Source organism: Corvus kubaryi, unplaced genomic scaffold, assembly GCF_017639235.1.
Source record: "Corvus kubaryi isolate FWS band 111438036 unplaced genomic scaffold, C.kubaryi_AGA036_p1.0 37262, whole genome shotgun sequence".
NCBI classification, from domain to species: domain Eukaryota; kingdom Metazoa; phylum Chordata; class Aves; order Passeriformes; family Corvidae; genus Corvus; species Corvus kubaryi.
The window spans coordinates 529,954-542,487 of NW_024581078.1; the positions used below are offsets into that span (position 1 = coordinate 529,954).

The 12,534-nt window shown below is 48.6% G+C and overlaps 1 protein-coding gene across 3 annotated transcripts in view; it reads right to left on the minus strand.

Annotated features, from left to right (window-relative positions):
- Window positions 1-4,341: 4,341 nt before the first annotated feature.
- KDM4B (lysine demethylase 4B) overlaps window positions 4,342-12,534 on the minus strand; it is a 67,587-nt gene continuing 59,394 nt past the window's right edge. For all 3 annotated transcript variants that reach the window (XM_042024355.1, XM_042024356.1, XM_042024357.1), the window contains 5 exons: window positions 10,499-10,684; window positions 9,829-9,993; window positions 9,009-9,128; window positions 8,015-8,107; window positions 4,342-7,322 (listed from right to left, as the gene is read on the minus strand). In XM_042024355.1, coding sequence (XP_041880289.1) covers window positions 7,137-7,322; window positions 8,015-8,107; window positions 9,009-9,128; window positions 9,829-9,993; window positions 10,499-10,684 — 750 coding nt within the window. In that variant the 3' untranslated portion in view covers window positions 4,342-7,136. The remainder of the gene's footprint in view (window positions 7,323-8,014; window positions 8,108-9,008; window positions 9,129-9,828; window positions 9,994-10,498; window positions 10,685-12,534) is intronic.

Consider the following 12,534-nt stretch of genomic DNA (forward strand, 5'->3'; position numbering starts at 1 on the left):
TAGGTGTAAAATATTCTGGTGGGTTCCACCACCTTGGTTTTAATTTGTTTTCCTTGCTCTGGACTGGAGGAAGCCCTAAGGGAAACTCCAGGAGCTCCTTGAACTGGCAGCCTGCTCGTGGAAGGAATTTTCTTCCTCCTCTCCCAGCACAGTGCAGTCAAGTCCTGAGGAAAGAAACGAACCTGGAGCAGGAACAAAGCAGCTGGAAGAGCCTATTTGCAATTTTCTACAGGAAAGCAGAGAGTTGTTAAATTGAAAGCAAAGCTGTACAAAAGGAAAAGCTTCCCCCCATGAGCACTGACATAAAAATAAGAAGGAAGAGGAAGGCAGGGTTATAACCAGACTACAACCATGAGCACTTGGACCTGGGAACTGCGGCACAGAGACGCTGTACTGAAGGGAAGGGGGAAGAGGAGAAAGGGAAAAATAAAAAGGAAAATGAGCATCAGTGCTGGGGAGCTACGGCAGGACACGGCAGCTCCCAGGACAGGCTGATCCCTGTCCCCGGCTGGCAGCGCCCAGGGGAGGTGACCGAGGCTTTGTCACCTCTGCGAGCCCGAGCTGCCCCCGCCCTCACACCCTGACCGAGCCCGAGCAGGTCAGGAGAAGCTGTTCAGTCTCGGTACAACAACACAAACTTCTCCGCTCAGGAGTGGTTTTTTCTCAGCTGTATCCAGGTGCAAGGTGGGAGAGGAAAACCAACAAAAAAATTGAGTTTCAAGAAACTTTGCCTTTCATCCTCTTCCACCCCCTGCCATGGCAGGGACACCTTCCACCATCCCAGGCTGCTCCCAGCCCCAATGTCCAGCCTGGCCTTGGGCACTGCCAGGGATCCAGGGGCAGCCCCAGCTGCTCTGGGCACCCTGTGCCAGGGCCTGTCAGTGCTGCTGCTCACGGCAGAGCTCCATGTCACCACTCAGGTCTGAGCACAAACATCTGAATCCAACCAGGAAAAAACCCAAGAACCTCTCTTACTACTGAGAAAAACTGCAGGGAAATTAAGTTGGACAAAATGGGCCAAGTCCTTGATTTGGGAGTATCACAGAAGTGAGAGAAATGGCAGTGCTTAACAAGCAGCCAATTGTCTCTAAGCTGAATTAGTGAAAAATGTGATGATAAATTGCTCCTATAACCCAGCCCCATCCCGAGCAGAGGCAACTCACACAGTTGTGTTCAGGCAGATTTTTCACTTTGTGCTGACAAAAATCTCACACTAATCACCCAACCCAGGCCACAAAGCTCCCGGATTGCAGTGTTAATTCCATGTTATAGCTGAATCCCAGATTAAGCAGACACACCACGTCTCCAGCTCCAACTGGCTCTGAGCTATTCAGGTAACAAAGAGAAGGAAACCTCAGCTCTAAGCAGAGCCACGAGGAAATCATACTTGCACCAGAGCCCTTCTCCCTCCTCGTGGCTTCTCCACAGAGAAAACTGTCCAGCAACCCTTCTGTACCTCCAATCAACTCCGATTCATCTCTTTAGTCAGGCAGATGAATCCCTGCTCCTCTCCAAAGCAGCAGCATCTTGGCCTGGATCATGGGTAACTGACCATTCACTCCTCATCAAAGACAACTTGCTGTTTTCCAGAGATGGCTCCATTAAATGAAGCAGATGAGCAGTGGATCTGGCCATTTATTTATTTTTAAACCCTGATCTGGGGCACAGGGGAGGGTATCACTCCTGTTTCAAAAACAGATTGGCTGCGAGCTCGTTTGCTGGGGGATGTTAGCAGCTGGCATCTGAAATGGCAAGGCTGGGGTGGAGAGGTAAGCCAAAGTCAACTGTGCTGAAACAGAGCAAAAATCCTGTTTGTTCCACAGGAAAAGTGGTTAAGCTGTGGTGGCTGTGTAATTCCAAATAGTATTTGCACAGTGACCTTTACATTTCCCCTCTTGGAAACCAAAAATTTAATTGTTTTGCTGCTGTCATGCAGAATAAATAACTCCCAGTGACTTTCTATGGGTGAGCAAGTAACCCAAGGACTTCTCTTCTTCTGCTATCAAAGCTGCCAAATAATTCTGTGTCAACAGCTCCAGCTCATTTGAGTCTCAGGATTGTGCCAAAACTGCCTTTTTTTGTGTCCGTGTGCCAGCACAGTTGTTCATGGGACAAGGAACAAGAGATGACCTGAACGTGGGGCTGGAAATCAGGAACCCACAGGAGCTCCCCTGGAGCCTCTCTGCTGGATCCCAAGTGATTTGTTCACTCTGCCCCTGTAACTCCGGGATCCCACCTGTGCCAGGTGCCCTGACTCTGACACTGCTCAAATTTCCAGAGTTAAATTCACTCACGGGGTGGGAAATCCCACGAGCTCAACTCAAAGTGCTTTCAAACTAAAACAGCACCTTCAGAGCCAAGTTTAGGTTAAAAGAGCTCCTGGTTACCTTAAGCTAGAACTCCCTGAGTTAAGCACTCCCACCAAAGCACGGGCCTGCTTCCAGAAGGGAACTGCACCTGTTTAATGAGCAGTTTTATTAAACTGGTGCAATTTGTTCAAGCTGAGGGAGAACTACTGATGAAGAACTAATACAAACAGCAAGGGAAGGGGAACAGAGAAAAATCCTCACGGAATAACCTCAAGAAATAGAAGTTCTGCAAAACTGGCCAAAGCACAGATGTCTGCAGCACATGACAAGGCTTTTCCATCATCTGCCCTTTCCCTAAGCTGAACAGTCAACAAAATAAAGCAAAAATAAAGCAAGTGCACTGAAGACAGAGTGTCTGAGATCCTGGGATGTCCAACCCTGTACAAGCTGGGAGCCAGGAGAGGCCATGGATGGGAAATCCACCAAACCCCACATGTGGACACGGGTCTGCACTGGAGATCTGCAGAAGTGCATTTGCAAGAAGAGTTGTTTCCACAAGAAACCAAAATGAGAACCCAAATTTTGGTTCCATGGGACCAAAGTGAGAGAAGCATGACCCAGCAGAGGACAAAGAGGCGGAATTCTCGTCAGGCTTCAGGGAAGTTGGGATTGTCCATTCAGCCCCATCACTGCACAGCCTCACCCAAGCAACACTGCTAATTTTAGTTTTCTATTTAATCCTGTCCTTTGCAAAGGAAAAAAGGAATTGTCTCCTCCATTTCATCTTGCCAAGCTCAAGATCTTTCCGAGCCAGGAGTTAATGAATCTCCAGGCCCTGTCCCACTCTCCAGGCACACGGGGAGTCTCCGCCGGCCTGGGAGGAGGAAGGAGCCGCTGATCCCCGTCTCGTCCCTGCTGCCAGCAATTAGCACAAACGAGTTTATTGCGTGTGACAGTTGTGACATTGACTCGGGGACTCTGAGCAGCTCCTGTGCCACAGGTTTCAGAACATCTGCTCTGGTGTCCTGGTGCTCGGGAGCCTGCAGGAAACCCCAGCCCTGGGCGCCAGGGAAAGCTCCACACCTCACCGCAGCGGGCACCCTGGCACAGCCTGCGAGGGCAGGAGCAGCGGCTCCAGGCAGGTGGGAGCTGCACAGCAGCACCACCCCTGAACATCTGTGCAGGCAGCATCTGCAGAGGATGGAGCTGGCACCAACGGGGAGCGTGGAAAAGCCACAGGAGGAAACTGGAACGCGCTTTGGTGCAGCTGCAGCTCAGCCGTGCAGGGTACCGGGGCTCGGTACCCACGAGTGCCCTGCTCCGGGGCTCCGTACCCACGAATGCCCTGCTCCGGGGCTCGGTACCCACGAGTGCCCTGCTCCGGGGCTCGGTACCCACGAATGCCCTGCTCCGGGGCCAGGAAGGCGGAGAGGTGGGAGGAGGAGGGTGAGGAGCGGTGCCAGCCCCGCCCGGGGCTCAGGGAGCACGGCCCGGCGCTCCCATCGCCTCCCCGGCCCAGCAGAATCTCCTGTGCCCCCACCCCACCCGCGCTCAGACCCGCGGGGGCTCCGGGGCTGCCTGGAAATGGGGAAATGTGGGAATGTGGAGCAGCGGAGGGGCTGATCCCTCTGACCACGGGCAGTTCCTGGCGGGCGCTGCTGCTTGAGACATCTTTAAAATCGCATCACTGCAGCAACACAGCAGCCCTTAACCTCAGAGGTAAGCTTCGTGTGGGTGCGAGTTCCAAGAGTTCCTCCCAGCAGCTCCTCCACACTGGACGAGTCCTCAGATCATGTCAAGGAAAACGAATAAGCTGCAAAAGACTGGAAGTTGGAGATTTCTTTTCTTTCATATAACCCGCAGCACCAGCCTCATCCTGCAATAACTGGAGAGGAATTTGTCAAAAAGCTCAGGATGGGAAATTTAAGGTGTTTAAATGGTTTCAGGCAGATGCTGTTCGAGGAGGTTCAACGACCTCCTGCTGCACAAGACCTTAAACTTAGAAATGAAGAGACTTCAACCCCCCAAAAAGTGTCATTCTGAAATGCTCAACAGCCTTTAATTCATTTTGAGCCTAGAGGCAGAGAAAAAAATAGGCAAAAAATACATCACAGCCTTAATCTAGGGGGAGAAAGAAAAAAATCATTATTTGTATAGCACATAATCAGACACAAATATATTTCACTGGAGGAAGGGGTAGGAATGTGCATTTCCTATTTCCTTGTCAATAGTCTGATGCCCAGAGACCATCAATATGGCCACTATCCCAAATCTGCACAAGTCATTCCTAAACCAAAAAGAGGGATTTAAAAATCAACAAAAAGAGAGAAAACCCTTGCACCAAGGAAGGGCATTCAACAGTTCCAGGTTCATGTTTCAACATAACTCAGCATCTGAATATGGGGTGAGGAAACACACTTCTGTTTTTACAATATAAATAGTATTTGGAAAAGGTACTACATATGGATACAGCAACAGTGCTATTGCAGGACTCGAACATGCAGAGGAAATTCCCCGTCGCTCACAACCACTCATCCCATCCCACCCTTCCCTCCCACCTCCAAAAAAAAATCCTCTGCTGGTTAAATTTCTCTTTCAATTGTTTTAAATATTTCTCTCATGGCCTGGCAACATTCTTAGTCTTTTATACAGCAAGTTTTCTATTTAATCACATTTCAAACGACAGGAGACAGTGCTGTAGGAGGAACAACCGAGGCTCGGGAGAACCTTGCCGATTTTTTAAACTTTTATTAGTCTCAGTTTGGTTTTATTCGTGGAGACATCTACTGAAAATGTCAAAAACTCAGAAATAAAAAAAACCAAAAAACAAAAAAAAAACCCAAACAAACAAAAAAAAAACCCCAGAACCTTGTTTGCAAGGTCTTACAACCGCGCACGCGCAGCCACACACACAGAAAGGACCCGTAGCAGAGGCAGGAGAAAGGACGGGAACTCCAATCCTCAAGGGAGAACAAAACCAAAGTAAAAAAAAATTAAATTGCTTTATTCTATCTCCACTCTTTCACTAGGACAGTTTAATACCCATGGAGTCTCTTAAGATGCTAATCTACCATCTGCTAGCCCACAAATCCTTCCCACTTATTCCCTTAAAGATCCAGCCAGAGCGTTGCTTAAAAGCCTCTCCCCAGAACAAGAACCACCTTGCAAAGGGGCTTAAAAAATAATAATGAAAACAAGAATATTGTCTCTTTCCATCCAGTAATTTCAGGGAATCAAGTGGAAAAGATTGCAGTGCAGCATTCCAGGTTGCTCTGCTGGCCCGGCCGGGGCGCGGAGGGAGGGGAGGGTCTGGATGCCCTCTCCCCCTTCACCAGAACCTCCCCAGCTCTGCCACGGCCCCTTTGCAGCTCGGGACCAGCACTGCCTTGTTCTCTCCCTCTGAACTGATTGAGGTCCTCCAGAGAGTGGAAGACTTTCCAGTGACTTCAGCAGGGTTTGGATCAGGCTGCTTCCCAAGCACTGCTCCACATCAGCTCTTCGGCCGGAGATGATTTCCAAGCGTCCAGGTGGGAGCTGCCCACTCAATGCTTCAGGGTTTGGGTTTGCCTTTAGTGCTCCTTCAATCCTCAGTGAGCTGAGTCCAATCAAAGGCAGGGCTTGCACTCCTCTTCCCCAGGAGTAACTCAAAGGCTCAGTCTTTACTCAAGGAAAGGATGTCACGACAATCAGATGTTTGGGGAATTTCTTCTTTAATAAGATAAAAGAAAAACATACAAACACCTCCCAAGCTTCTGTCATGGAATGATTCTCACACTGTAAAGAGCACAACTCAAAAAAAAAAAAAAATTTAAAAAATAAAAATACAAAGAAAAGAGAAAGGTTCCTAAGGGAGAAGTGCTGCCAGGGAGCCGGGGCAGCCCCTCAGAGCTTTCACCGCAGCGGGATGGGGGCGGCTCGTAAGGAACTAACACAAGCAGCAACAGAACACCTGCCAAACAAGGGTGGCACATTGGAACTCAAAGCCATGCTGATCTTGAACTAGAAAGCAACTGTGATGGCAAAGATGGGGAAGGAAGATGACAGGAATGACCCAAACCTGGCCATTTCTTCCTAAGTCCCTCCCTGGTGACGTGGCAGCGATGCCAACATCCCTCTCAGGGCTTTCAGAGAACGAATGGTAAGAAACATCCCAGCTGTGAACATTTCTTCCCCCACCTTCCCCAGCTTACAAAGATAGTGTTTCTTTACAAAAGAAGAACCCAGAACATTCCAGGACATCTGCTCTTGCTCTCCCTCTCCCCGCTGTAACATCAGTCCTGATTCGTTTGGGGGTGATGGGGGAGGATTTCATTTATTTTGTTTTAAAGCCATAATCTAGAAAAATGTTTTGTGGAAACTTTCATTTTCCTATTTTTGCTTGCTTTTTTTTTTTTAATAATGCTCATTCATAGAAAACTTCACAAAGGTGACGTCTATGTACAGAAAACACGATTCCAAAGGCTGCTTCAGTAGTCAATGTAATAGCACCTTGAAAGACAAAAGTTTGACAGATTTGACAAAGTCATTTTGTTAAATTTTAACCCTTTCCTCATAAAAAAAGAACCAGTCACAAAGCTCCATCTGTAGAAACTCTTCCAAAGTCTCCGTGTGAAAAGCTGAAGGGTTTCCAAGCTCCCCAGCTCTTGGTCAGCAACTCCTGGCAAGGTCGAGGTAGCAGCCAGACAGGGATTTCCTGCAGTCCAAACCAAGAGATGAAAGAAATTCACAGCAGACTATTGCACAGGGCTGGTCTTCCATTCCACAGTTTTGTATTTATTTTTCCACGAACTCAAAAAGGGTTAATTGAATATTTTGAATGAATCCTGGTTAAAACATGTTGCTCGGAGTCCCAGGCTGGTACTGTGTCTGCAACAGGCTCTCCATAAAGGCCAAGTAATCGGGGGTTTGTCCATATTCTTCAGGATTTCTTGGATTCCCCAGCCGGGGACGCTTGGCTGCTCTCACTTCATCTCCCGAAAATACATCTTCCTGAGGGGCCCCAGTGCTGAGGGACTGCAGGAGACACAAAACAACCATGAGAGGCACAGCAGGAGAACAGGGACAGACCCGCGGGTCGTGCCTCGCGCCGGGGCAGCCGGGAACAACCCGGGCATTCTCCAGTCCCATCACTGGGTTAAATGAAATGGTTTGAAAGGGTAAAGCACCAGGTCTGAAAACACCCAGCAAGTCTGGAACCAAAAAAAGCTATGAAATAAATCCCTCATCTTTTCTAGGCTCAGTAATTCCACTGTATGCACTTAAAGACCGCCTGATCTTGTAGATTAAGAGATTTATAGGTAAGAGCTACACTCTAAATCTCCAGTTTGGTGAGAAAAAGGAGTTTGGTCCCACGGTGATAATCAGTTCTCCAGAAACCACTGAGCTGCAGTCCAGCTCAGCTCACATTTGGACAGGATGGCTCTCTATAACTGAATTCATATGGTGTAAAATGATCTGAACATAATCTTTTAACCAGAGAAAATAAAACTCTGAGCTGAACACGTGCAAGGGAAAATCATTTCTGTGCCTCTCAAGCATTCATGGCCAGGATTTCTTCTACTCCGTGTATTTTGGGAACGACAAGCAGTTTTACAGCCACAGAAACTGGAGGCTGCATTCACCTAATGTCTAAAAAATACATGAAGAAAATGGGAAGGGGCTCTGCAAGCTGCAGCTGGTTTATTGTTTGCTATTTTGGTACGCACCAGGCGAGACTTGACTCTCTTGGGAAGCTCTTCCTCCAAGGTATAAATATCCCCACGCTTTACCATTAGCTGAGAACCATCTTCAAACTCAACCTGCAGGGAGGCAGAAGATGAAATCAGAGACAGCATTTGAACAGCCCATTCCCGGCCTGTGCCACACCTGGGCCCTCCAGGGAACACGCAGGAAGCATCAGGGGCCAGCTCCCACAGATGCAGCCCCTGGCACTGCACGTCTCCAGGGCTGCTGTGGAACGAGCACTCCCAAGCTCTGGTGAGGATGCTGAACTCAAAAAGTGCTGCTTTCAGTGCTGGTCAGGCACCTCTGTCTTATCCAAGTGGATTCATTCAGTGCTCCATGGATCCCAAAATATCTGTGCTCCAGCTGGCCCAGCACCTCTGCTCCCCCCTTCCAGGCACAGCACTTCACATTTCTACTGATTTTTGATTCACATCCTGAAAAAAGCAGCTTTTCACTTATAACAAAAGCAGCCCTGCATTCAGGCCAACATGGTAATAAGAATTTCTTTCATCTTAAACAAAGCATTTTCACAGGTCACAAGGAAACAACTCCAGCTACTAAAGTACATTTGTATTTCAACCAGCAGAAATAGTCAGCCAGGTACAAAAAACTCCTCCCATGAAACCCTTTTTGCTAAGCACTGATTATATCATGAATTATGCATCGGATGTTCCAGGGATGTTTATTCATGGAAACGTGCACAGCAAAATGTTAAAACTATTAAAAGTTTTTAAGGGATTCTTATTTCCTTTGCTCAAGACTTTAATACACTTTTCTGGATAAAGCAGAAGGACACAGAGCACAGTTTAATAGGGGTGTCAAGTTCAGGCTGGACAAACTCAGAGGGAATAAATCATCTGTGCTCTCAAATCCTCCTCCTGCTCTGCCCAGCTCCAGCAGCCCATCCCTGGTGCAGGCTCAGCTCTCCCACCCTGGAGCAGCTCCCCAGAGCTGGGATCCCTCTGCCACACTCACCTGGTAAATCTGACTGATCTGGGCTGCAATAAACTTGGCCTTGTAGATGATCCCATCTGTCCACTGCAGCTGCACCAGCTCCCCCTCCAGAGGGGGCCCCATCTGGATGCAGTCCCTGCTCTGAGGACAGAGAGAGAGGGGTCAGAGACACAACTCCACCAGAGCTCAGGAGCCAGAGGTGTGCTAAAATCACAGAACATTATAATGAGCTATAAGTTTCTGCACTTGCGATTAATTGTGGGCATCTCAAACAAAACCAGCCTGAGAGACCAGAATCAACACTGGCAGCTCCTTCTGCTGACAGCACCCAGTTCATGGACATTTCTCATTACAAATCCCAAAACATCACATCTCCTGTATCTCAAAAACAAGCAGGGCAATGCAGTGAATCAGTGGCACAATCAGGAAGGCAATGCATGAGCTGACAAATCAGCCCTTCTAGACATTCCCTCTATTAAGTGAATTCCCTGTTTTGAACCAGAAGTGCTTACGGACAATCTGCTTCCCCCATGAATCACACTTGTCAGTTGAAAAATAAGATTATTCAACCACAAAACAAATAGGATGAAACCTAGAACAAACACTGCTTTCTGTGAAGTCATCTGCATTCAGCAAGATCACATCTTTGTAGAGCAACCAAAAAATAAATGAGATAATGTCAGAAACAAGACCTGTCATGAAGAGCAGTGTGAGATTTTCTAGGCAAGCAGCAACTTAAAAATTAAAATGAAAAAGTTAAGTTTTGCTTCACTGTTCCACCCCAAGGCACAGATAACAGTTTGTACTCGGTGACGCAGGAGTGGCCCCAGAGCTGCCTTACAATGATGCTCTCGGGGTAAACGTTGTCACTGTAGGAGCCATCGTCGAAGTTCACTTCGTAGAAGGTCTGGGTGGTGGTGCCGATGACCCTGCAGCGATAGTAGAGCCCGTTCCTGTTCTTGGTGATCACTGTCTGCCCCAGGGCCACCTCCCTCCGGAACGGGACCTGTGCGGGACACAGCAGGGAATCAGCTGCAAGCCACACCCGGAAAAGCTGTGTCAAAAATCCCATGGGATCATGGAATGGTCTGGGTGGGAAGCACCTTAAATCCCATCCAGTCCCACCCCTGCCATGGCAGGGACACCTCCCACTGTCCCACGCTGCTCCAAACCCCAGTGTCCAACCTGGCCTTGGGCACTGCCAGGGATCCAGGGGCAGCCCCAGCTGCTCTGGGCACCCTGTGCCAGTGTTTTACCCCCCTTACTACCCTGTGCCAGGAATTCCTTCTCAATATCCCATCTAAACCAGGTCTCTTGCAGATTAAAGCCATCCCCAATAATGACTTCCTGGACAATCATTCTGCATTAAAAGCACATAATCTTTTTGAGCCAACACAGGCAGGGAGAAACTATTTTAATAAACCCCAGAAACAAACCAATGCAACAAAACCCCCAAAAAATCCCCAATCCCACACCCCAGCACAGAAGCCCAGGCCCAGCCCCAAGCCTACGTTCTGGTTTGCTGCTTTGTGCTTGAAGCAGGTGATGGACACGACGTAGGGCCAGTCGTCGGGCTCCATGGGCACCCCGGCCGCGTGCGCGCACGTCACGTGGAAGGACGTGGAGCAGTGCTCGTAGGAGCACTGGATGCAGGCCCCCGACACCTTCTTCATCCGCTTCCGGCAGTACACACACCTCTGCAAGGGAACACAGCTGGGGCTCAGACACATCTCTGGGAAGGAGCAGAGCCTGGAGTTGTGCAGAGACACCGTCGCCCACGGGACGTGGCACCGCACCCGGCATGGCGCAGAGCCCGTGGTGCAGCACCCAGGCCCAGCAGGCACAGCCAGAAGTGACCTTCTGTGCCAAGGGCTCGGGCCCACATGGCCACGAGTGTCTGCGTGCGCTCACTTGGGATCTCTGCAAGGCAAGAAACTCCAGCAGATACTGTCCTTCCCTACCTCACCATTCCCGTGGCCATGCCAGCACCTCCCAGTCACTCAGCCCTGCAGAGCCACGCTGGGCAGGGACGGACTGGACTCCAGTTTGGACTGGGCTCACTGGAGGGCTGAGGGAACTGGAACCAGGCAAACACCCACCAGTGGTACCAGAGAACCGCTGCACCTGCGCCCTCACCCCCCTCAGATACAGCAGTGCATCTACGTTACACTAATTCCAACAGCAGCTGGATCCTCAGATGCAGCGCTGGAAAACAACATTTCCATTTTTTTGAAAGAAAAGAACACAGTAACTGGGCAGCAATTTGCTCTGTTCTATTTAATGGGACATTGTATCGATTAGATCTCATAGAATATAAAATCATATAATGGAACAAAAATACTGTGGGTTTATTTTAGATGCATAAGCATATCAACCATAAATATTTTATTGGCATCCATGTCAGATGAGCCACTGTAGATAATTCAGTCAGTTTTGCAAACAAAAGAAATAAAAACATTGTACCAAAACACCAGAATTACAGGGGGGAAAAGGTCTGAAATCTTGGAGACATTTTCACACTCATTTTCTGCAAAGCAGAGCCAGTTATTAGGTAATCAGTGTAAGACATGTGACTGCTTTAAAAAGAAATTGCATTTTCTCAAAGCTAAAAATCCTAAGCCTGATGGCACTGACAGTGAGCAGGAGCTGTAGAGGGAACAAGAGAGATTTCCTCACTCCCTATTACAGCACCAGTTCTTGTTTCCAGCCCCTCAGAAATACAAAAAAGATGATTTGGGGAATCCCAGTCTAAGGAATGGATGCTTGCATGATGTTTCCAGGGATCCATTTGGAAACACCGCTCAGTTTTTAACATTTCCAGTCTAAGGAATCTGTCACTGATCAGCAAATCCCAGAACAGTGTGGGCTGGAAGGACCTTAAAACTCACCCCATTCACCCCCTGCCATGGACAGGGACACCTTCCACTGTCCCAGGGTGCTCCAAGCCCCATCCAACCTGGCCTTGGACACTTCCAGGGATCCAGGGGCAGCTTCTTTACCTTATCTGAGGCTGGGACAAGGCAAATCAGGGCAAAATTAATATCACACATAAGACAAATGTGCCTTTCACTGGTTAAAATGAACAGAAGCTGCCCCTGACCATGGCATGCGGTGGAACCCCAAAACCTTCAAGGTCCCATCCAACCCAAACCATTCTGGGATTCCTTCTCCAGGAGCACTGCTCTTCCTTGAAAGCAAAAGATGGCAAAGAAAAGGAGATTTTTGTTCTTCCTTATTCCTGTGCAAGACCCCCCTCCCTGCCTGGGCTGTGCCCCACATTCACATAAGTCCCATTCCTTCCTATGAATTAACTGAAGGCAGTTTGTTTACACCAAAGATTAATTTGGCCTTTTTACACAAACGAACAAAAGCCAGGAAATTCAAAGCCAGAGCCTGAGTGCTGCCAGAACGTGGGTTTAGCCTTTAATAAGCTGAGCCTTTATCGCTCTGCAAACCATGTTCCAGAGGCAGATAAGCACCAGGAAAGTGCACAGCAGGACTGAGGGGAGTCAATAGCACAGATCCCATTATTAACCTGTCGATATCC